The sequence below is a fragment of the Salmo salar genome, chromosome ssa01, assembly GCF_905237065.1.
Source record: "Salmo salar chromosome ssa01, Ssal_v3.1, whole genome shotgun sequence".
Classification (NCBI taxonomy): domain Eukaryota; kingdom Metazoa; phylum Chordata; class Actinopteri; order Salmoniformes; family Salmonidae; genus Salmo; species Salmo salar.
Window position 1 is genome coordinate 11,244,813 of NC_059442.1, and position 26,312 is coordinate 11,271,124.

Genomic DNA, 26,312 nt, shown 5'->3' on the forward strand with positions numbered 1-26,312 from the left:
TGGTGTTCTCTGGCAAATGCCAAACTTCCTGCACGGTGTTGGGCTGTAAGCACAACCCCCACCTGTGGACGTCGGGCCCTCATACCACCCTCATGGAGTCTGTTTCTGACCGTTTGAGCAGACACATGCACATTTATGGCCAGCTGGAGGTCATTTTGCAGGGCTCTGGCAGTGCTTCTCCTGCTCCTCCTTGCACAAAGGCGGAGGTAGCGGTCCTGCTGCTGGGTTGTTGCCCTCCTACGGCCTCCTCCACGTCTCCTGATGTACTGGCCTGACTCCTGGTAGCGCCTCCATGCTCTGGACACTACGCTGACAGACACAGCAAACCTTCTTGCCACAGCTCACATTGATGTGCCATCCTGGATGAGCTGCACTACCTGAGCCACTTGTGTGGGTTGTAGACTCTGTCTCATGCTACCACTAGAGTGAAAGCACCGCCAGCATTCAAAAGTGACCAAAACATCAGCCAGGAAGCATAGGAACTGAGAAGTGGTCTGTGGTCCCCACCTGCAGAACCACTCCTTTATTGGGGGTGTCTTGCTAATTGCCTATAATTTCCACCTGTTGTCTATTCCATTTGCACAACAGCATGTGAAATTTATTGTCAATCAGTGTTGCTTCCTAAGTGGACAGTTTGATTTCACATAAGTGTGATTGACTTGGAGTTACATTGTGTTGTTTAAGTGTTCCCTTTATTTTTTGAGCAGTGTATATTTTGTATTTGAGATTCTTCAAAGTAGCCACCCTTTGCCTTGATGACAGCTTTGCACACTCTTGGCATTCTCTCAACCAGCTTCATGAGGTAGGCACTTGGAATGCATTTAAATTAACAGGTGTGCCTTGTTAAAAGTTAATTTGTGGAATTTCTTTCCTTCTTAATGCGTTTGAGCCAAACAGTTGTGTTGTGACAAGGTAGGGGTGGTATACAGAAGATGTTTTATACCAAATAGGGCTAAGTCCATATTATGGCAATAACAGCTCAAATAAGCAAAGAGAAACAACAGTCCATCATTACTTTAAGGCATGTGTAATACCCTTGTTAAAACCAAGTATTGAGTTTATTTGTTATAATTAATTGGTATTAGATTTAAAAGGTGATTGAATTGCTCCTGTATTGTAATGTTGTTAATGCATTTCTTTTGAAGAAATATTTATTTAATGTATAAGTGAATAGGTTGGTTTACTTTTAAGTTTAAGTTTTGACCAATAAGGTCGCGTGTTAAGCTGTGGCCAATGGAGTTGACCTGGTTAACGGGAGGCCTGGGAAAAAAGAGAGGGAGAGAGATGTTGAGAAAAGGTTGGATGTTACATTATGACCGTTGGTGAAGAAGAATTATAACAGAAACCGATAAAAATTGAGCAAAATACAAACCTAACGAATTTTGAAGGGAAACACCGATTTTATTTTATAAGAGAGTTGTTATAATTTTGTTAAGACTTAGTAAAGACTGAAGCTACCGTCTCATCGTGAAGGTATTTGACAGCCTTGAGGTTAGCCTAGCATCGTGTGACACCGAGAGAGAATTGCTTGGGGAAGATTAACGAGTTCATGTTCCCATGAGATATCGGTTACTGCTAAAGAGTACTGTCTGCATTGATAGCTGTGCTTGCTGTGGATCTTGTGAGGAAACCTGCACGGAACTGCTATACTTCACTGAGGGAATATCTATGAGTAGTGAGTAACCACAACGGTGGGGTGCTTCGGGACTTTATGTGTGTCGTCATTTTTTTGGAGCTCCAACAGGTTAAACAAGCTTGAAATAATTTGGACATGGGTTGTCACGACTCATTGGGGTTGATTATTTTTATTTATTTTGATGTGGTGCTTTGAAAATGCAGTAATACACATCTTGAACCTTATGTATGTTTCCTTGGTGGAGTCATTTACTGGTCAATTTAATTTAATGCATGGGAAAGTATATCCAATAACAAAAACCTATAATCATTCCATCTGAAGTTAATACCCTATTTGTCATCACCCTAGATAGTTTACAATAGGGATTGTTATTGGAGATGTCCTTCTCACCTAACATCCCATGCTGTTGAGATACTCTACGAAAGTTAATATCGTGAGTCAAATTCGATCCTGGTGAGAGGGTTACACATGAAAGTCAGTCAATGCGGAACATTTCAAGAACTTTGAAAGTTCCTTCAAGTGCAGTCGCAAACACCATCAAGCGGTATGATGAAACTGGCTCTCATAAGGACCGCCACAGGAAAGGAAGACCCAGAGTTACCTCTGCTGCAGAGGATAAGTTCATTAGAGTTAACTGCACCTCAGATTGCAGCCCAAATAAATGCTTCAGAGTTCAAGTAACAGACACATCTCAACATCAACTGTTCTGAGGAGACTGCGTGAATCAGGCCTTCATGGTCGAATTGCTGCAAAGAAACCACTACTGAAGGACACCAATAATATGAAGAGACTTGTGGGGGCCAAGAAACACAAGCACTGGTCATTAGACCAGTGGAAATCTGTCCTTTGGTCTGATGACTCCAAATGTGAGATTTTTGGTTCAAACCGCCGTGTCTTTGTGAGATAGGTGGATGATCTCCGCATGCGTGGTTCCCACCATGAAGCATGGAGGAGGTGGTGTGATGGTGTGGGGGTGCTTTTCTGATGACAGGGTCTGTGATTTATTTAGAATTCAAGGCACACTTAACCAGCATGGCTGCCACAGCATTCTGCAGCGTTACGCCATCCTATCTGGTTTGCACTTAGTGGGACTATCATTTGTTTTTCAAAGGACATTGACCCAACACACCTCCAGGCTGTGTAAAGGCTATTTGACCAAGAAGGAGAGTAATGGAGTGCTGCATCAGATGACCTGGCCTCCACAATCACCCGACCTCAACCCAATTGAGATGGTTTGGGATGAGTTGGACCACAGAGTGAAGGAATGGCAGCCAACAAATGCTCAGCATATGTGGGAACTCCTTCAAGACCGTTGGAAAAACATTCCAAGTGAAGCTGGTTGAGAGAATGCCAAGAGTGTGCAAAGCTGTCATCAAGGCAAAAGGTGGCTACTTTGAAGAATCTAAAATATATTTTGATTTGTTGAATACTTTTTTGGTTACTACATGTGTTACTTCATAGTTTTGATGTCTTCACTATTATTCTACAATGTAGAAAATAGTAAAAATAAAGAAAACCCCTTGATTTAGTAGGTGTGTCCAAACTTGTGACTGGTACTGTATATCTCACCCATCTACACACAAACACCATAATGACAAAGTTAAAAACATGTTCTTATACATTTTTGCAAATGTATTGAAAATATAGACATATTTAACTTACATATGTATTCACACCCAAGTCAATACTTAGTAGAAACGCCTTTAACAGCAATTACAGCTGTGAGTGTTTCTGGGTACGTTTCTAAGAGTTTTGCATACCTGGATTGTACAATATTTGCAAGCTCTGTCAAGTTGGTTGTCGATCATTGCTAGACAGCCAGATTTAAAGTTTTGCCATAGATTTAAGCCGATTTAAGTCAAAACTAACTAGGCCACTCAGAAACATTCAATGTCATCTAGGTAAGCAACTCCAGTGTAGATTTGGACTTGTGTTTTAGGTTACTGTCCTGCTGAAAAGTGAATTTGTCTCCCAGTGTCTATTGGAAAGCAGACTGAACCAGGTTTTCCTCTAGGATTTTGCTTGTGCTTAGCTCTATTCTGTTCATTTTTATCTTAATAAAAAACTCCCTAGTGCTTGCTGATGAAAAGGAAACCCGTAACATGATGCAGCCACCACCATGTTTAAAAATATGAAAGGAAAGGGGGATACCTAGTCAGTTTTACAACTGAATGCATTCAACTGAAATGTGTCTTCCGCATTTAACCCAACCCCTCTGAATCAGAGAGGTGTGGAGGGCTGCCTTAATCCACATCCCGGGAAACAGTGAGTTAACCGCCTAGCTCAGGGGCAGAACCACAGATTTGTACCTTGTCATCTCAGGGATTCGATCCAGCAGGAGTGGTACACGGTGATCTGTTGTACTAGATTTGTCCCAAACATAACACTTTGTATTCAGGACAAAGTTAATTTCTTTGCCACATTTTTGGCTGTTTTACTTTTGTGCCAGAGGAATTTAGCCTAGAAAGGTGATTCTAACATGTAGTGACATGTTTTCACTGTCATTATGGGGTATTGTGTGTACATGGGTGAGAAAATAAATACATTTGGGTATGAATAATTTCTGAAGGCACTATGTGTTGGGCTTTATAGATTGCCCAACACATTGGGCTTAAACAGAGATTATTCTTGACAGAGTGATGTATATTTTTCTAGACCTAAATTGTTCCTTGACTAGCACCATTCATTGCCACTGTTGATAATTCTAATGTTGTAACTTTTAATACTGGTCGATTGGGAGAGAGCCAACATCTTTTTTTGCAGCAGTGCTGCCTGCCAGGAGTCAGTGTTGCCTGCCAGGAGTCAGTGTTGCCTGCCAGGAGTCAGTGTTGCCTGCCGATTGACTGCCAGATTCAAGATGCTATCATCGATAAATAACATAGCAGATGAAACACATTGAATATTTACATTCATGCACTTCCAAATAAATGTTGTATCTTTGTCCCCAAAGCATTTAACTGCAGGGTACTGCAACATCATATGAAGCATTTATGTAATCAAAACAAGTACATAAAAGATCTTCTAAGCCTGTCTTAACCTTAGACCTTATTTTCAGGGTTTATCCCAAAACCCTATTCTTTCCCCATTCATTTCCACCATAAGAATGGCTGAACAAACCCGAGGTAACTCATTTCCGGCATTTATGACAGCAAGCTGGCGAGCTCTATAAGCCTCTAAGTTAGCACAAACTAGCCTCAAGAACTAATGATAAAGAAAGCAAATTACAGGCTACAGTACCTTTCAAAAGGCTGCATGTGTTATATTGTAGTCAATCGAGCCCTTAACGAAAATCCTGTTGTTTTGAAACTGGCAGACAAACATGTAATTTATGACTGAAAGGTGCTGAAGTGTCTTTAGAGACGAGATGGATTTGTAAAGATATGTGTTGCCACTTTTGTCTTTATGCTTGTTTTCTTGGACCTGCACAAAGAGCCTTTTAGCCAATTCGCACAAACAGGAAGTAGTGGCAATAATAAACAACACATTCCTCTTTAAAATTCACACACCACAGACCGTGAAAAGACACACACTGGCACCAGTCCTGCCAAATGACATTGACGAGTTGTTGTTTTGTTGGTGAGGTAAACATGACAGCAAGCGTCTTGGAAAACAACATTCAAATCTGTCAGTGACATAAAACTTCAGAAGAACTTTATCTTACGGCACAGAAATGACATGGTAAGATGGAAAACAGCAATAACCTATTTGCTTGTTTGTTTCTTTGATGTTCATTACAAAAACACATAGGCTGCATTAGATACTAGTAGAACTATGCTGTTCCAGTGTTGTAGGGCCGTTTCTCGGGGCCCTCCCAAGGTACGAGCAAAAAATGACATGTGGCAGAGCGAAACATTTTATACATAGTGATCCTGTTAAATGACTTAGGAAGTAATATAAAACTCACTAAGTACTATTCTAATTCCTAATTCCATGGCTTCATAGCTAATCTCATGCTATTTTACACATTGCCATGAGGCTGAGAGAAAATTCTGCAGTTTTAAAGCTACACTACATGACCAAAAGTATGGATAAATTAAAAGTATGGATAAATTTGTGGATTTGTCTATTTCAGCCAGACCTGTTGCTGACAATCTCCATAGGGAACATTGGCAGTAGAATGACCTTACTGAAGCGCTCAGTGACTTTCAACATGGCACAGTCATAGGATGTCACCTTTCCAACTAGTCAGGTCGTCAAATTTCTGCCCTGCTAGAGTTGCCCCGGTCAACTGTAAGTGCTATTATTGTGAAGTGGAAATGTCTAGGAGCAACAACGGCTCAGCCGCGAAGTGGTAAGCCACACAAGGTCACAGAGTGAGAGCGTCAAGTGCTGAAGCGGTTAAAACCGTCTTTCCTCGGTTGCAGCATTCACTACAAGTTCCAAACAACGTCAGTACAAGAACTGTTGGTTGGGGGATTCATGAAACAGGTTTCCATGGCCAAGCAACCGCACACAAGCTTAAGATCACCATGTGCAATGCCAAGCTTCGGCTGGAGTAGTGTAAAGCTTGCCGCCATTGGACTCTGGAGCAGTGGAAACGTTCTCTGGAGTGATGAATCACGCTTCAACATCTGGGTTTGGCGGATGCCAGGGGAACGCTACCAAATGCATAGTGCCAATTGTAATGTTTGGTGGAGGAGGAATAATGGTCTGGAGCTGTTTTTCATGGTTCAGGCTAGGCCCCTTAGTTCCAGGGAAGGGAAATCTTAACGCTACAGCATACAATGAAATTCTAGACGACTCTGTGCTTCCAGCTTTGTGCCAACAGTTTGGCGAAGGCCCTTTGCTGTTTCAGCATGACAATTTCCCCATGCACAAAGCGAGGTCCATACAGAAATGGTTTGTCGAGCTCGGTGTGGTAGAACTTGACTGACCTGCACAGAGCCCTGACCTCAACCCCATCGAATACCTTTGGGATGAATTGGAACACTGACTGCGAGCCAAGTGTTATCGCCCAACATCAGTGGCCCGACCTCACTAATGCGCTTGTGGCTGAATGGAAGCAGCAATGTTCCAACATCTAGTGGAAAGCCTTCCCAAAAGTGTAGGCTGTTATAGCAGCAAAAGGGGGGGACCAACTCCATATTGATGCCCATGATTTTGGAATGACATGTTTTGGAATGGCCATGTATGTAATTTTCTGTAATTCCAAAAAGTAATAATTCATGGCTTATGACGTGTTCATATGCTATCTGGGGGGCCCGACCTCCATCCCCCCCACCTTGTGGGGGCTGCATGCTACGCTAGAGGAAGGTTCCCACTGTTATCATGCTAATTGCTACTAATTCCAGCAGAGGTCAATAGTATTTATCAAGGACAGGCAGTACTGTAAAATAGTGCTACCAAAACCTTGTCAACACTTTTATCATAACTTATTTCAGCAGTGAACGCAAAACAAAAGTCCCATTTTCTGCCAAGATAAATCTCAATAGAAATTTGAAGAAATGATATTGCCATTTTATTGCCAGTTTCACCTGACCATCAGTTAGGACAATGGCTTCTTGAATGACAAACTGTTTGCAAATGAATGCGTTCATCACTTGTTCTTTACTGCATTTGACAAAGGCTCAGTCACCAGTGAGGATCCCTACTGCTCAGAATATATTGAATCAATATATTCAATATGCATTGGGAAAACTAAGCTTTCACGCACGCACACACACACACACACACACACACACATGCTGAGGTCTGGGAACAGATCTGGGAGCAGTCTTACATGTTAACCTTATCAGGTTAAAATAAACAATGATTGTCTTTGATCTATAATAACTATGTCATAATGTTGTCCATCAGGCAAGATCGGAACTTACTCTGTGCAAAAATATATACAATCTACGTTTAAAAAAGTACAATACATTTTGTTACGTGACATTTAACATTCTATGTACATAAGAGGCATACAACACGGATATAATTTACCTTTAAATCTCCTTTAAAAATCTTAGCCAAAGATATGTAACAGTAGAAAAGACAGTCCATAACATCCCATGACTACAGTATATATCTATCAACACAGAGGGACACTTGAAAAAATAGTTTTTGTCATATGAATACCGTAACTTGAATTCTGCAAGTTTGGCGTGATACAATTGGCTTGGAAAGACAAACCCTGTCTTTCCTACATCAACAACAGTCAAAAACCATTTAAAACAAAACCCCTGAGGGCCCAGTGTTTATCCTGACCACATTACCTGACCAGGAAAAACTCCATAAGAAATCACAGCGATATCTACAGTCATGAATCACAGCGATAACCAGAGTCATGAATCACAGCGATAACCATGAATCACAGCGATAACTAGAGTCATGAATCACAGCGATAACTAGAGTCATGAATCACTGCGTCCTATCCGCTAACTACTCATGAATCACAGCCGTCATGAATCACAGCAAACTAAGTCATGAATCACACAACTAGAGTCATGAATCACTGCTCAAACTAGAGTCATGAATCACTGCTCAAACTAGAGTCATGAATCACTGCTCAAACTAGAGTCATGAATCACTGCTCAAACTAGAGTCATGAATCACTGCTCAAACTAGAGTCAAGAGTCACTGCTCAAACTAGAGTCATGAATCACTGCTCAAACTAGAGTCATGAATTACTGCTCAAACTAGAGTCATGAATCACTGCTGAAACTAGAGTCATGAATCACTGCTGAAACTAGAGTCATGAATCACTGCTGAAACTAGAGTCATGAATCACTGCTCAAACTAGAGTCATGAATCACTGCTCAAACTAAAGTCATGAATCACTGCTCAAACTAAAGTCATGAATCACTGCTCAAACTAGAGTCATGAATCACTGCTCAAACTAGAGTCATGAATCACTGCTCAAACTAGAGTCATGAATCACTGCTCAAACTAGAGTCATGAATCACAGCGATAACTAGAGTCATGAATCACTGCTGAAACTAGAGTCATGAATCACAGCGATAACTAGAGTCATGAATCACAGCGATAACTAGAGTCATGAATCACTGCTCAAACTAGAGTCATGAATCACAGCGATAACTAGAGTCATGAATCACTGCTCAAACTAGAGTCATGAATCACAGTGATAACTAGAGTCATGAATCACTGCTCAAACTAGAGTCATGAATCACTGCTATAACTAGAGTCATGAATCACTGCTATAACTAGAGTCATGAATCACATGCTCAAACTAGAGTCATGAATCACTGCTCAAACTAGAGTCATGAATCACAGTGATAACTAGAGTCATGAATCACTGCTCAAACTAGAGTCATGAATCACTGCTATAACTAGAGTCATGAATCACTGCTATAACTAGAGTCATGAATCACTGCTCAAACTAGAGTCATGAATCACAGCGATAACTAGAGTCATGAATCACAGTGATAACTAGAGTCATGAATCACTGCTCAAACTAGAGTCATGAATCACAGTGATAACTAGAGTCATGAATCACTGCTCAAACTAGAGTCATGAATCACTGCTCAAACTAGAGTCATGAATCACTGCTCAAACTAGAGTCATGAATCACAGCGATAACTACAGCTATGAGTTTTCCCTGGTTAGGTCATATGGTTGAAAAAAACTCTATGCCCTAACCATACATTTCTGATGGTAAGTAGAGAAACCACAATCAGATCAGTTCAGTGGCGTCTCATATGTAGAAGTAATTCTCTCGGCTAGCAGGACTAGCTACGTCGTCTGTGCTGATCTCTGCAGTCACTGATTGCTCTGACTGTGGCTCTACATCTGAGTCGCCTGCTGCCTTCTTCATCGTACTTGACAACGATGGCTCCGCGTCTACCAGCATCTCCCCGTAGCCAAGGCTCAGTCCATACGCAGCCTCTGTTTCCACGGCAACCGCCTCCCCCATCTCCCCAGAAGACGATCCAGGGGGCGTGTCCTTTGTCTTGGCAAGAGCTTTAGCCCGTTGGACAGCCAGTTTCTCGATCTCCAGGTGTAAGTCTTTGTTATGTTCTTTCCACTGGCAGTACTTCTGGGACGTCAGCTCAGAGTCCTCCAGCACCTTGTTGATGAGTTGGAGCTCCGCTTCTTTATCCTAGAAGCACATTGAGAACAGATGGCCATTTACATTAACAAAAATTCACACTAAGTTAACGTTAGTGTTCATATTAGTACACTATAGCTAAGGCCAGAAGTTTCTCCTGGCTACGTGACCTGGGGCCAGGCAGGAGTTTCCCCTGGCTACGTGACCTGGGGCCAGGCAGGAGTTTCCCCTGGCTACGTGACCTGGGGCCAGGCAGGAGTTTCCCCTGGCTACGTGACCTGGGGCCAGTCAGGCGTTTCCCCTGGCTACGTGACCTGGGGCCAGTCAGGAGTTTCCCCTGGCTGTACTGGGGCCAGGCAGGGTTTCCCCTGGCTACGTGACCTGGGGCCAGTCAGGCGTTTCCCCTGGCTACGTGACCTGGGGCCAGTCAGGAGTTTCCCCTGGCTACGTGACCTGGGGCCAGTCAGGCGTTTCCCTGGCTCGTGACCTGGGGCCAGTCAGGAGTTTCCCCTGGCTACGTGACCTGGGGCCAGGCAGGAGTTTCCCCTGGCTACGTGACCTGGGGCCAGTCAGGAGTTTCCCCTGGCTACGTGACCTGGGGCCAGTCAGGAGTTTCCCCTGGCTACGTGACCTGGGGCCAGTCAGGAGTTTCCCCTGGCTACGTGACCTGGGGCCAGTCAGGAGTTTCTCCTGGCTACGTGACCTGGGGCCAGGCAGGAGTTTCCCCTGGCTACGTGACCTGGGGCCAGTCAGGAGTTTCCTCTGGCTACGTGACCTGGGGCCAGTCAGGAGTTTCTCCTGGCTACGTGACCTGGGGCCAGGCAGGAGTTTCCCCTGGCTACGTGACCTGGGGCCAGGCAGGAGTTTCCCCTGGTCAGGTCACACAGTCAGGGCCATATCTATAAGTGCCGCTATAAACTGTGTGACTGACCAGGTGAATCCAGGTGAAAGCTATGATCCTTTATTGATGTCACTTGTTAAATCCACTTCAATCAGTGTAGATGAAGGGGAGGAGACAGGGTATATTTTCAACCTTGAGAATATTGACACATGGATTGTGTATGTGTGCCATTCAGAGGGTGAATGGGCAAGACAAAAGAGTTAAGTGCCTTTGAACAGGGAATGGTAGTAGGTGCCAGGCACTCCGGTTTGAGTGTGTAAAGAACTGCAACGTTGCTGGGGTTTTCCAAGCTCAACAGCTTCCCGTGTGTATCAAGAATGGTCCACCACCCAAAGGACATCCAGCCAACTTGACACAACTGTGGGAAGCACTGGAGTCAACATGGGCCAGCATCCCTGTGGAACGCTTTCGACACCTTGAAGATTTCATGCCCTGATGAATTGAGGCTGTTCTGAGGGCAAAAGGGGGGAGGGTGCAACTCAATTTTAGGAAGGTGTTCTTAATGTTTTGTACACTCAGTGTAACTGTTCCTTTTCCAACTTTCTAGGCCATGGGGAAAACCACTTGGGGAAAGAGGTCTTCTATCATAGACAACCCAATTTAGAGTAGAACATTGGTTGGCCACACTACTTGGAGAGAGGACACTTGTATGAAAGAACACAATGAAGGGCATAACATCGGTTAAAGAAAGGTGAGACTACCTGTGGACAGAATCCCCATATGGTGCACTTAGAACAATAAATAATTATTTATTACACTTTCATAGCTCTATTCTTAACATAAATACATCTCAAAGCGCTGTAAAGCAACAAAAAACAAGCTATTTAAAAACAACATCACTAATCATCATGATCGACAGTCAAGAGACAGAAGGTTGAGAAAGTTCATGGTTTGAGCGAGGTCAGCGGAGGGAGGAGGAGGTCAAAGGGGCGAGCCGGGAGCAGCACGTTGTCATCACAGTGTTGCCATCCACGCCGTCTGAGGCCTCGTGGTAGGACTCGTAGCTAGATAGCTATTCTTCACTACTACCAAAATGCAGCAGCCCACTTGGATGAGTCTACGGCAATCATGAGGTGCCAGAAAGCACACCACACTTCAATGGTAATTCAGGAGTAGCCTTATATCTTACATGCTGACCACAACGCTCGCGTTACGTGCGCTCGCGTTACGTGCACTCGTGTTACGTGCGCTCGCATTGCAAAATAAATGTACACATCCATGTTATTCAATAATTTCATCCAAACTGCAAGTCCCGCCTCTCCCAACTCCTCATTGGTTTTTAGGAGCATATACCCACGTGGGTGATTGAAAGATGAACTGAGGTCCACACTCCACTCCACTCCACTCCAGTTGGTGGTGGTAATGCACCTTAAAGTTAGTTGCTGACCGCCATATAACGTCCATAGAAGAAGAAGATCCACCATCTTTGGTCTCAACTCTAGGTTTGTAATGGAAAGATGGTTACAGGACTGTGAAACACTGTCCCAATTTCTTACTGTCGGTGCCGAGGGGGTTCATGCTGATTGTACGGAGATTGTGACAGCCAGTTAAATGGCGTCCCTTGACAGGGCAAGAACAAGATGTATGTCAGGAAAAGTGCAGTATTATCATAAGGAGACTTATACTTGGAATAAGGAGGAGGAATGGAGGTTAAAAAAAGAGTCAGAGGAGGTCAGAGAGAGAGAGAGAGAGAAAGAGGGGAAGAGGGTGAACTTGAGTCTGTTAAAAATGGCAGGAAAAAGGGAGATGGTTTGTTAAAGAAAAATGGTAGAAAGTGTAAGCAGAGTGAGTTGAAGACAGGAGGAGAAATGGAAGTGAATGAGGGTGAAGTATCGGAGGTGGTAGGTGCCCGAGGGTTCTCGGATCTCGAGGCTTGCACCGAGGGTCAGGATAAAGATGAGTCTGTGACCGTAGGAGTGAAGTTTTTGGGAGAAGTGGACCCTTGCCCTTTGGCTGATCCATTTGTGGTTTCAGGGCGAGTGAAAACAGAGTTGGGTGCTGTGGAATCGGTGAAGGTAACCAGAAGTGGTCTTGTGATAATTGTTTGTGTTTCTGCTGGTCAGAGGGATCAGGCACTCTGCGTTAAACGAATGGGGGCAAGAGATGAGCATTTCACTGTAAGGTCTACACCTGTTGTATTCGGCGCATGTGACCAATAAAATTTGATTTGATGGGAATAGTTTTGCTCTCAAGAAAAGGGCACCATTGAAAGTGATTACTGGGGTAGCAGTAAATGTGAAAGCTGACAAACTGAAGGGCAAGATTCCCGGTGTTTGTGATGCTCGTTGTTTTGTGCGAAGCAGACAGGGTAGCGTGAGTGATGAAACAGAAGAGGTGTCTGTTCTTTTGAGGTTTGATGTTGAGTCTTTGCCCGACAAAGTGATGTTAGGATAAGTTATCCTGTACAAGCTTTCGTGCTGAATACATTACGTTGTTACAGGTGTCAAGCTTATGGGCATGTGGCAGCAGTGTGTAGGAGGGAGGTTCCTAGGTGTGACAAGTGTGCAGAAGGGCATGAGACAAAGGAATGTGTAGCATTGGGGAAAGTATGTGTGTTAATTGTAGAGGTGCCCATGGGGCTGGGGATCAGAAATGTCCCGCGCGAGAGAGGCAGGTTGAGGCTCCCAGGGTTAGAGTAGAAGTAGTTGTCATATGCTGAGGCAGTGAAGAAAGTAGAGGAAGATGGGTCAAGGGGAGGGATCCTGAGAGGAGTGGTGTGAATAGTAGATCTGTACCAATACAGAGGGTAAAACCAACAAGTGATATATGTTTCAGTAAGATTGGATTTATAGCAATGGTTATCTGTACTGCAGGGATGGAATGTAAGTTGCAGAAAATGTAGGATGTGGTGGCAGCTGCAGAGAGGTATGTGGGTGTGCAAGACTTAACATCAGAAGAGTTACAGGGTGTATTAAGTGGTGGTGTCCCATCCTTTCAGGCTGTTGGCCTGAAGTAGGACTAAATTGATTTAAATAGTGGAGTATGGTGTTTATTTATTTTGTATTTTATTTTTAGTGAGTGTAGTGTTAGATGGTAGGGTATTTGTTAATTTTAGCTTTTTTTTTCAAGCAAAGTATAAGGGAGTTGGCAGTCTAGTAGGTGGCGGTTGGTAATGCAACATTATTGGATGCCAACTGCTGTTAAACCTCATCGAAGAAGAAGACTGAAGGAGGAGATATTACTAGAAACTAACTAACCTTTGTTCTGTGGATTCATTATCGGAGTAGAGGACCATGTGCATTTCAGGTAAAATAACAACCCAATGTTTATATCCCAGGACAAATGAGTTAGCAACAGCAAGCTAGCTAAACGGCCATGAATGTTTCATGCGTTTCGACCTGTCCCCAAATGAATATAGGTAGTTCAGAGTTCGTTTTGATATTTCAACCTGAGCGTCCTGATCGCGTCTGGTGTGGATGGACAAAATCAACATGCTCGCGATGGCACGAGCGTGCCTGGTCTAGTCAGCATGTTAGTCCTCCATACGGTCATGGTCATCTGTCATCTCTGTACACCACTGCCTCAGGGCTTCTTCTCTATCCTCAACCTCTGGACAGTTGGCATAAGTGAATCAAAACGTTGCATGCTAGCCAGCTAACATTAGCTAGCTAGCCAAAAACCAACCGTCAACTTCAGTCTTGAAAACGTGCTGGATTCAAACTATAATAAGCTAAATCAATAGTTCATTCATAAAACAAAAAGTTAGTAGGGAAAAATTCTATAAAAACAATTCATTATTTACAAATATTAACAAAATGTACAGGAGCGCTCTGCCTTGGTGACCTCAAGGCACCATGGCAACCAATACAATATGAGGTCACATAAGTAGCACACTTAAGCAAAAGGAGGGACACTGCATAGTTGGAGAGGCTTTAAGCTCTGAGGCTTGACCCTAACCTTGAGTGTGCTCTGCAGCGCGCGGAGCGTGTGGGCCTTCTCGTTGATGACCGGGTTCTTGTTGCGCCGGATGAAGGACTTTCGGAAGTGGTCTTGGGTCTGTGGCTGCTTGCTGCCGATCAGGGACACGCCGCCCTCCTTCAGTCCGTGGAACAGCACGTCCATCTCATCCTCTGGAGCTCCTGGTGGGAGGGGGACAGAGGAAGGGAGGGGGGAAAGAGAGCGAGAGAGGTTGAGAGAGGGAGAGAAAGATGTGGCTGTAATTGTATGTTTGTATGCATTGTATGTTTTCAAGATTTCCACACCAATAAAACTTAGACATGTTATTATTGCTAATGGCATATTTGAAATATTGGGGAAAGACAGGCAGACAACATGGAAGGAAGAGACAGGTGAATCCCCCAGGACATTGGAGCAATCTGGGAAAAATTAAATAGATGATCAGCTAATTGACTTCCCCTATATGACTCTTCTGTCACCTTGTGGTGAAACAGAGAAGTGTTCTACTGTACCTGGGATTTTGCTGAGCCCTGTGGGTGGAGCGGGAACCTGAACCTTGTTCTTCTTCTCTTTCTCCTCCTTCTCTTTCTCTTTCTCTTTCCTGGCCCGAGGCAGTGTGTTGGACAGGGTTTTCTGGTGTCCAACAAACACAACATATTAGATTAGTATGGAACCTCACAAAACAACATATTAGATTAGTATGGAACCTCACTAAACAACATATTAGATTAGTATGGAACCTCACTAAAAAACATAATAGATTAGTATGGAACCTCACAAAACAACATATTAGATTAGTATGGAACCTCACTAAACAACATAATAGATTAGTATGGAACCTCACAAAACAACATATTAGATTAGTATGGAACCTCACAAAACAACATATTAGATTAGTATGGAACCTCACTAAACAACATATTAGATTAGTATGGAACCTCACTAAACAACATATTAGATTAGTATGGAACCTCACTAAACAACATATTAGATTAGTATGGAACCTCACTAAACAACATATTAGATTAGCATGGAACCTCACTAAACAACATATTAGATTAGCATGGAACCTCACTAAACAACATATTAGATTAGTATGGAACCTCACTAAACAACATATTAGATTCGTATGGAACCTCACTAAACAACATATTAGATTAGTATGGAACCTCACTAATCAACATAATAGATTAGTATGGAACCTCACTAAACAACATATTAGATTAGCATGGAACCTCACTAAACAACATATTAGATTAGTATGGAACCTCACTAATCAACATAATAGATTAGTATGGAACCTCACTAAACAACATATTAGATTAGCATGGAACCTCACTAAACAACATATTAGATTAGCATGGAACCTCACTAAACAACATATTAGATTAGTATGGAACCTCACTAAACAACATATTAGATTCGTATGGAACCTCACTAAACAACATATTAGATTCGTATGGAACCTCACTAAACAACATATTAGATTAGTATGGAACCTCGCTAAACAACATATTAGATTAGTATGGAACCTCGCTAAACAACATTATAGATTAGTATGGAACCTCGCTAAACAACATATTACATTCGTATGGAACCTCACTAAACAACATATTAGATTCGTATGGAACCTCACTAAACAACATTATAGATTAGTATGGAACCTCACTAAACAACATATTAGATTCGTATGGAACCTCACTAAACAACATATTAGATTAGTATGGAACCTCACTAAACAACATATTAGATTAGTATGGAACCTCACTAATCAACATATTAGATTAGTATGGAACCTCACTAAACAACATATTAGATTAGTATGGAACCTCACTAATCAACATATTAGATTAGTATGGAACCTCACTAAACAACATATTAGATTAGTATGGAACCTCACTAAACAACATATTAGATTAGCATGGAACCTCACTAATCAACATATTAGATTAGTATGGAACCTTGCTTTTTTATGAGTGAACAGAAAGAGGGGACGGCGAGAGAGAGAAAGAGAGCAAAAGAGAGGGAGCAGGTGCCGCAGACTAGAGCAATCTGCCTTGGACATTTACTCTACAGCATAGTTTTTCTACCAGGACAAACTAAGGGGCCCTATAGGCATGAGTCAGTTAAGAAGACATTGTAATTTACCGGTACAATGATGGCCTGGCAAGAGGGGTAATAAATAAAATACAATAATATAGTACATTATAAGACAGACATCACAGTATGAAAGGACAGAGACACTTGTTATTCACACCGAGAGAGAGAGAGAGAGAGAGAGAGAGAGAGAGAGAGAAAGAGTGTGTGTGGTGTGTCTCTCCTCACCGTGTAGATCTTGTTTCTGCGTGGTGAAGGAGTAGACCCCTCATCCTCAGACTCCGTCTCACTGTAACACTCTGTCCACAAAGACACAATCAACCTTATCATTAAAACTTCCGCTTGTCCAGACCTGTTGTTCTAGTTTGCAACACATTTGGATGGTTACCCAGACACAGACGAGAATCTCCATTGAAACGTGTTAGTCCAGGAGGAGTAGGCTGGGAAACGAGCTTGTAAATGTATTTTTGATTTTGCTACTATCAAGGACAACAATAAGAAGAAAAATGGTGATGAAATACATAATTATCCCATCAAATCTCATGAAGAAAAAAATTCTACCCTCTTCGCTGTCTGGTGGTCCTTTGTGGAACTTCTTGTGTTTCTGTATGGCTGTGATCAGACAGTTGATCCACCTGCAGAGGAAAAGACAGTGTTCACTCAAGGGCCTATATTTTTTTTATTTCACCTTTATTTAACCAGGTAGGCCAGTTGAGATCAAGTTCTCATTTACAACTGCGACCTGGCCAAGATAAAGCAAAGCAGTGCGACAAAAACAACACAGAGTTACACATGGGATAAACAAACATACAGTCAATAACACAATAGAAAAATCTATATACAGTGTGTGCAAGATTAGGGATGTAGAAGATTAGGGAAGTAAGGCAATAAATAGGCCATAGAGGCGAAATAATTACAATTTACAATTAACACTGGAGTGATAGATGTGCAGATGATGATATGCAAGTAGAGATACTGGGGTGCAAAAGAGCAAGAGGATAAATAACAATGTGGGGATGAGGTAGTTGGGTGGGCTATTTACAGATTGGCTGTGTACAGGTTCAGTGATCGGTAAGCTGCTCTGACAGCTGATTCTTAAAGTTAGAGAGGGAGATATAAGACTTTTTGCAATTCGTTCCAGTCATTGGCAGCAGAGAACTGGAAGGAAAGGCAGCCAAAGTAAGTGTTGGCTTTGGGGGTGACCAGTGAAATATACCTGTTGGAATGCGTGCTATGGGTGGGTGTTGCTATGGTGACCAGTGAGCTGAGATAAGGCGGGGCTTTACCTTACCTAGCAAAGACTTATAGATGACCTGGAGCCAGTGGGTTTGGTGATGAATATGTAGCGAGGGCCAGCCAACGAGAGCATACAGGTCGCAGTGGTGGGTAGTGTATGGGGCTTTGGTGACAAAACAGAGGGCACTGTGATAGACTGCATCCAATTTGCTGAGTAGAGTGTTGGAGGCTATTTTGTAAATGACATCGCCGAAGTCAAGGATCGGTAGGATAGTCAGTTTTACAAGGGTATGTTTGGCAGCATGAGTGAAGGAGGCTTTGTTACGAAATAGGAAGCCGATTCTAGATTTAATTTTGGATCGGAGATGCTTATTGTGAGTCTGGAAGGAGAGTTTGCAGTCTAACCAGACTCCTAGGTATTTGTAGTTGTCAACATATTCTAAGTCAGAACCGTCCAGAGTAGTGATGCTAGTTGGGTGGGCGGGTGCGGGCAGCGATCAGTTGAAGAGCATGCATTTAGTTTTACTAGCATTTAAAAGCAGTTGGAGGCCACGGAAGGAGTGTTGTATGGCAGTGTAGCTCGTTTGGAGGTTTGTTAACACAGTGTCCTAAGAAGGGCCAGAAGTATACAGAATGGTGTCGTCTGCGTAGAGGTGGATCAGAGACTCACCAGCAGCAAGAGCGACATCATTGATGTACACTGAGAAAAGAGTCGGCCCGAGAATTGAACCCCGTGGCACCCCCATAGAGACTGCTAGAGGTCCAGACAACAGGCCCTCCGATTTGACACACTGAACTCTATCAGAGAAGTAGTTGGTGAACCAGGCAAGGCAATCATTTGAGAAACCAAGGCTATTGAGTCTGCCGATAAGAATACGGTGAGAGTCGAAAGACTTGGCCAGGTCGATGAAGACAGCTGCACAGTATTGTCTTTTATCAGTGGCGATTATGACATCGTTTAGGACCTTGAGCGTGGTTGAGGTGCACCCATGGCCAGCTCGGAAACCAGATTGCATAGTGGAGAAGGTACGGTGGGATTCGAAATGGTCGGTGATCTGTTTGTTAACTTGGCTGTCGAAGATTTTAGAATGGCAGTGCAGGATGGATATAGGTCTATAACAGTTTGGGTCTAGAGTGTCTCCCCCTTTGAAGAGGGGGATGACTGCAGCAGCTTTCCAATCTTTGGGGATCTCAGGGGTTGCAACAATTTTGGCGGATAATTTTAGAAAGAGAGGGTCCAGATTTTGCAGCTCTTTCAGAACATCAGCTGTCTGGATTTGGGTGAAGGAGAAGCTGTTGGGTAGGGGTAGCCAGGTAGAAAGCATGGCCAGGCGTAGAAAAATGCGTTTTGAAATGATCGATTATCGTAGATTTATCGGTGGTGACAGTGTTTCCTAGCCTCAGTGGGCAGCTGGGAGGAGGTGCTTTTATTCTCCATGGACTTTACAGTGTCCGAAAACTTTTTGGAATTAGTGCTACAGGATGCAAATTTCTGTTTGCAAAAGCTAGCCTTTGCTTTCCTAACTGACTGTGTATATTGGTTCCTGACTTCCCTGAAAAGTTGCATATCGCGGGGGCCATTCGATGCTAATGCAGAACGCCACAGGATGTATTTGTACTGGTCAAGGGAGGTCAAGTCTGAGGTGAACCATGGGCTATATCGGTTCTTAGTTTACATTTTTTGAATGGGGCAAGCTTATTTAAGATTGTGAGGAAAGCACTTTAAAGAGCAACCAGGCATCCTCTACTGACGGGATGAGGTAAATATCCTTCCAGGATACCAGGGCCAGGTCGATTAGAAAGGTCCTGCTCGCTGAAGTGTTTTAGGGAGCGTTTGACAGTGATGAGGGGTGGTTGTTTGACCGCGGACCCATTACGCACACAAGCAATGAGGCAGTGATCGCTGAGATCCTGGTTGAAGACAGCAGACGTGTATTTAGAGGGTAAGTTGGTCAGGATGATATCTAAGAGGGTGCCCATGGTTACGGATTTAGGGTTGTACCTGGTAGGTTCCTTGATAATTTGTGTGAGATTGAGGACACCTAGTTTAGATTGTAGGACGGTCGGGGTGTTAAGCATATCCCAGTTTAGGTCACCTAACAGTACGAACTCTGAAGATGGATGGGGGGGGGGGGCAATCAATTCACATATGGTGTCCAGGGCACAGCTGGAGGCTGGGGGGGGGGTCTATAACAAGTGGCAACGGTGAGAGACTTGTTTCTGGAAAGGTGGATTTTTAAAAGCAGAAGCTCGAATTGTTTGGGCACAGACCTGGATAGTATGACAGAACTCTGCAGGCTATCTCTGCAGTAGATTGCAACTCCTCCCCCTTGGGCAGTTCTATCTTGTCAGAAAATGTTGTAGCTGGGGATGGAAATTTCAGGATTTTTGTGGCCTTCCTAAGCCAGGATTCAGACACGGCTAGGACATCAGGGTTGGCGGAGTGTGTTAAAGCAGTGACTAAAACATACTTAGGGAGGAGGCTTCTAATGTTAACATGCATGAAACCAAGGCTTTTACGGTTACAGAAGTCAACAAATGAGAGTGCCTGTGGAATGGGAGTGGTGCTGGGGGCTACAGGGCCTGGGTTAACCTCTACATCACCAGAGGAACATAGAAGGAGTAGGATAAGGATACGGCTAAAGGCTATAAGAACTGGTCGTCTAGTGCGTTCGGAACAGAGAGTAAAAGGAGCAGATTTCTGGGCGTGGAAGAATAGATTCAAGGCATAATGTACAGACAAGGGTATGGTAGGATGTGAGTACAGTGGAGGTAAACCTAGGCATTGAGTGATGAGAGGTTTTGTCTCTAGAGGCACCATTTAAGCCAGGTGAGGACACCGCATGTGTGGGGGGTGGAACAAAAGGGCTATCTAAGGCATATTGGGCAGGGCTGGGGGCTCTACAGTGAAATAAGACAATCACTAACCAAAACAGCAATAGACAAGGCATATTGACATTAGGGAGGCATGTGTAGCCGAGCCGAGTGATCAAAGGGTCCAATGAGTAGCAATAGGTGAGTCAGGAGGCCGATTCAGTAGTCGCTATTATGCTAGGCGAGCTGGAGATACGGTGATTCAGACAGCTAGCGGACCGTGGCTTGCAGATAGGCCTTCGGCGACGTCGCAACGGAAGAGCCAGTTGAGACCACCTCGGACCATTACGTCGGCAGACCAGTCGTGATGGATCGGCGGGGCTCCATGTCGGCAGTAAAGGGATCAGGCCAATTGGCAAAAGAGGTATTGTAGCCCAAGAAATTAGCTGGTGGACCTCTTTGGCTAGCCGGGAGATGGGCCTAGCTCAAGGCTAACTGGTGCTTGCTTCGGGACAGAGACGTTAGCCAGGAGTAGCCACTCGGATTGCAGCTAGCTAGCTGCGATTCTCCGGTGTAAAGGTTCAGAGCTTGCAGTAGGAATCCGGAGATGTGGTAGAGAAAAAGCAGTCCAATATGCTCTGGGTTGATATTGCGCTGTGCAGACTGGCAGGTATTGAATGAGCTGAGGCTGGCTGGTGTCCGACTTAACGGTGAAGACCCCTAGCAGTGGCTAACTGACTATTAGCTAATAGCTAGTTAGCAGGCTAGCTACTGATGGGGGTTCCGGTTCTAAAGTATAAAATAGCAGATCCGTACCACATTGGGTGAGGCGGGTTGCAGGAGAGTATATTCAGTCCAAAGATGCAAAGTGAGATTAAAATATATACGAAATATATACGGAAAGAAATGAGGACAACGATATTTACACGGGACAAGTCAAAACACACGTCCGACTGCTACGCCATCTTGGAAAAGCTTCATAAAGCTAGTAGGAGTTCTGATCTAGGATCAGTTTCGCCTTGTAGATCATAATGAATAAGATTACATGGATCTTATCCTAGATCTGCACTTAGAACATAAAATCTTTACTTTCAACTGGAACAACCCTTGTACTATGTAATTCTCTGCCCGTTTCTGTAGTTCTGACAAACCAACACTAGGTGGCAGCATAGACTATAATATATGCTCAGTAGTCAGTACTCTTGAAGTAGCCTACCTCGCTTTACCTCACCTGAAACTATCAGTGGCCCGCCAACAAACTGTCACCTGCCCGCTAACAAACTATCAGTGGCCCGTCAACAAACTGTCAGTGGCCCGTCAACAAACTGTCAGTGGCCTGTCAACAAACTATCAGTGGCCTGTCAACAAACTATCAGTGGCCTGTCAACAAACTATCAGTGGCCTGTCAACAAACTATCAGTGGCCTGTCAACAAACTGTCACCTGCCCGCTAACAAACTGTCAGTGGCCTGTCAACAAACTATCAGTGGCCTGTCAACAAACTATCAGTGGCCTGTCAACAAACTGTCAGTGGCCTGTCAACAAACTGTCAGTGGCCTCAACAGTCAGTGGCCTGTCAACAAACTATCAGTGGCCTGTCAACAAACTATCAGTGGCCTGTCAACAAACTATCAGTGGCCTGTCAACAAACTATCAGTGGCCTGTCAACAAACTATCAGTGGCCTGTCAACAAACTATCAGTGGCCTGTCAACAAACTATCAGTGGCCTGTCAACAAACTATCAGTGGCCTGTCAACAAACTATCAGTGGCCTGTCAACAAACTGTCAGTGGCCTGTCAACAAACTATCAGTGGCCTGTCAACAAACTATCATTGGCCTGTCAACAAACTATCAGTGGCCTGTCAACAAACTATCAGTGGCCTGTCAACAAACTATCAGTGGCCTGTGTGGTAGAGATAATGCCACTGCCTTAAAATGTGTGCATTTGTATTTGTGGGAGAGAGAGAAAGAGGGAGAAAGAGAAGACCAGATCGTGGTACACAGACAGAGACAACATATCTGTATAACGTTTCAGAGCCAGACAGAGACCGCAATGGAGAGATTCAGTCGAGTGTTGTCTCCATCACACAGCTGTGGTGTGTGTGTGGTGTGCGTATGGTGTGTGTGGTATGTGTATGGTGTGTGTGGTATGTGTATGGTGTGTGTGGTATGTGTATGGTGTGTGTGGTGTGTGTATGGTGTGTGTGGTGTGTATGGTGTGTGTGGTGTGTGTGGTGTGCGTATGGTGTGTGTGGTATGTGTATGGTGTGTGTGGTGTGTGTATGGTGTGTGTGGTGTGTGTATGGTGTGTGTGGTATGTGTATGGTGTGTGTATGGTGTGTGTATGGTGTGTGTGGTATGTGTATGGTGTGTATGGTGTGCGTATGGTGTGTGTGGTGTGTGTGGTATGTGTATGGTGTGTGTGGTATGTGTATGGTGTGTGTGGTATGTGTATGGTGTGTGTGGTGTGTGTATGGTGTGTGTGTGGTGTGCGTATGGTGTGTGTGGTGTGTGTATGGTGTGTGTGGTGTGCGTATGGTGTGTGTGGTATGTGTATGGTGTGTGTATGGTGTGTGTGGTATGTGTATGGTGTGTGTGGTATGTGTATGGTGTGTGTGGTGTGTGTATGGTATGTGTATGGTGTGTGTGGTATGTGTATGGTGTGTATGGTGTGTATGGTGTGTGTGGTATGTGTATGGTGTGTGTGGTATGTGTGTGGTGTGTGTGTGGTGTGTGTGGTATGTGTGTGGTATGTGTATGGTGTGTATGGTGTGTGTGGTATGTGTATGGTGTGTGTGGTATGTGTGTGGTGTGTGTGGTATGTGTGGTATGTGTGTGGTATGTGTATAGTGTGTGTGGTATGTGTATGGTGTGTGTGGTATGTGTGTGGGGTATGTGTGTGGTATGTGTGTGGGGTATGTGTGTGGTATGTGTATGGTGTGTGTGGTATGTGTGGTATGTGTATGGTGTGTGTGGTATGTGTCTGGTGTGTGTGGTATGTGTATGGTGTGTGTGGTATGTGTGGTATGTGGTGTCAAACAACAACAGACATTATTCTATCATAATGTTCTAGTATATTCAAATCACTGGGACGTCTCCGTCATCGTTTCTATGGGGAATCCTCGGTTGTGTATTTCCTGCCAGGCTTTCTTATATTAATCATTGAAATATGCAGGAGGCCTGTAGGGAAGAGAACAGCGTATGCGTATGTGTGTGTGTGTGTGTGTGTGTGTGTGTGTGTGTGTGTGTGTGTGTGTGTGTGTATTAGCAGTGTATATTGGAACTAGGAGTTGGAACCCAAAGTTATTTTCCAATCTGAACAGAACAATGATATTTTTTCATTCCGTTCCACTGTTCCGACCAGCTAAATACAATTCTGAACCGGTTCGAACCCCGAAAAAAGTACTGGTTTATATCATTCCTTTCTGTTCCGTTTTAAACCTCTGAAATCTATTTTTTTTTGTTACATTTAGCTCGACATTAAATTCCTTCACCAATCATGCAGTGTGGATAGAGCAATGGACCGTGCAAACTATAGTTCACTGAGTTGTTTACATGTGTGATGGAAAGACAAGTGTAGGGTGCGAGAGGCAACTGAAATTTTGCGGGTGAGGATCCGCTATTGGCTCTTTGAATTGTCAATAGAAGTCGATAGATAGCATTTTGCTGTTGCCACGATAACGTCACAGCACCAATTTGCCTGGCTGCGGTACAGCTGCGGTCCCCAACGTAGCATTTTTCAGCTGGCAGGCAGACACTGGAAGAAGTTTCTGAGTGACAGAGGGAGGGCTTTGCATAGGTGCTTTGTTGCAAGATGGCGCCGACAGAGATGGTCACCTCGCTTCGAGTCCTTAGGAAACTATGCAGTATTTTGTTTTTTTCATCTATTATTTCTTAAATTGTTAGCCCAGAAAATCTTAAGTGTTATTACATACAGCCGGGAATAACTATTGCATATAAGAGCGACGTCAACTCACCAACATTACGACCAGAAATATGACTTTCCTGAAGCAGATCGTTTGTTCGGGCCATTGGATCTAATCCCAGAGGCCGAACCAAAACAACACCGCCACAGAAGGGTAGACGGAGCGGCCTCCTGGTCAGACTTCAGAGGCGTACACACCACCCACCGCTTCCGAGTATATTACTCGCCAATGTTCAGTCTCTAGACAACAAGGTGGACGAAATTAGGGAAAGGGTTGCCTTCCAGAGAGACATCAGAGATTGTAACATTCTCTGTTCACGGAAACATGGCTCTCTCGGGATATGTTGTCGGAGTCTGTACAGCCACCGGGTTTCTTCATGCGTCGCTCCGACAGAAATAAACATCTCTCTGGGAAGAAGAAGGGCGGGGGTGTATGCTTCATGATTAACGACTCATGGTGTAATAACAACATACAGGAACGCAAGTCCTTTTGATCACCTGACCTAGAATTCCTTACAATCAAATGCCGAACACATTATCTCCCAAGAGAATTCTCTTCGATTATAGTCACAGCTGTGTGTATACCCCCCCCCCAAGGAACTTCACTGGACTCTATGTAAACTGGAAACCATATATCCTGATGCTGCATTTATTGTAGCTGGAGATTTTAACAAAGCTAACTTGAGAACAGGGCTACCTAAATTGTATCAGCACATTGACTGTAGCACGCGAGCATGCAATACACTGGACCACTGCTACTCTAACTTTAGAGATGCATACAAGGCCCTCCCCCGCCCGACCACAACTCCATTTTGCTCCTACCATCCTACAGGCAGAAACTCAAAACAGTATGTACCCTTGACTAGAACCATTCAACGCTGGTCTGACCAATCGGAATCCACGCTTCAAGATTGTTTTGACCACGCGGACTGGAAAATGTTCCGGGAAGCCTCAGAGAATAACATACATTTCTACGCTGACTCGGTGAGTGAGTTTATAAGGAACTGCATAGGAGATGTTGTACCCACTGTGACTATTAAAACCTACCCTAACCAGAAACAGTGGATAGATGGCAGCATTCGCGCTGAAAGCGCGAACCACCACATTCAACCATGTTAAGATGACTAGGAATATGGCTGAATGTAAACAGTGTAGTTATTCCTTCCGCAAGGCAATCAAACAAGCGAAATGTCGGTATAGGGACGAGGTGGAGTCGCAATTCAATGGCTCAGACACAAGACTTATGTGGCAGGGTCTACAGACAATCACGGACTACAAAAAGAAAACCAGCCATGTCACGGACACCGACGTCTTGCTTCCAGACAAACTAAAACATCTTCTTTGCCCGCTTTGAGGATAATACAGTGCCACCAATGTGGCCTGCTACCAAAGACTGCGGCCCCCCCTCTCCTTCTCCGTGGCCGACGTAAGACATTTAAACGTGTTAACCCTTGCAAGGCTGCTGGCCCAGATGGCACCCCTAGCTTCGTCCTCAGAGCATGCGCAGACCAGCTGGCTGGTGTGTTTACAGACATATTCAATCGCTCCCTATCCCAGTCTGCTGTCCCCACATGCTTCAAGATGGCCACCATTGTTCCTGTACCCAAGAAGGCAACGATAACTGAACTAAATGACTATCGCCCCGTAGCACTCACTTCTGTCATCATGAAGTGCTTTGAGAGACTAGTCAAGGATCATATCACTTCCACCTTACCTGCCACCCTAGCTAGACCCACTTAAATTTGCTTACCACCCCAATAGGTCCACAGACTATGCAATCACCATCACACTGCACACTGCCCTATTCCATCTGGACAAGA

General features: G+C 44.1%; 1 protein-coding gene across 2 annotated transcripts in view; it reads right to left on the reverse strand.

Moving 5' to 3' along the window:
* Positions 1-9,266: 9,266 nt before the first annotated feature.
* LOC106612959 (connector enhancer of kinase suppressor of ras 1) overlaps positions 9,267-26,312 on the reverse strand; it is a 99,447-nt gene continuing 82,401 nt past the window's right edge. For both annotated transcript variants that reach the window (XM_045714239.1, XM_045714238.1), the window contains 5 exons: positions 17,080-17,153; positions 16,747-16,817; positions 14,934-15,054; positions 14,422-14,603; positions 9,267-9,674 (listed from right to left, as the gene is read on the reverse strand). In XM_045714239.1, the coding sequence (XP_045570195.1) occupies positions 9,270-9,674; positions 14,422-14,603; positions 14,934-15,054; positions 16,747-16,817; positions 17,080-17,153 (853 nt within the window). In that variant the 3' untranslated portion in view covers positions 9,267-9,269. The remainder of the gene's footprint in view (positions 9,675-14,421; positions 14,604-14,933; positions 15,055-16,746; positions 16,818-17,079; positions 17,154-26,312) is intronic.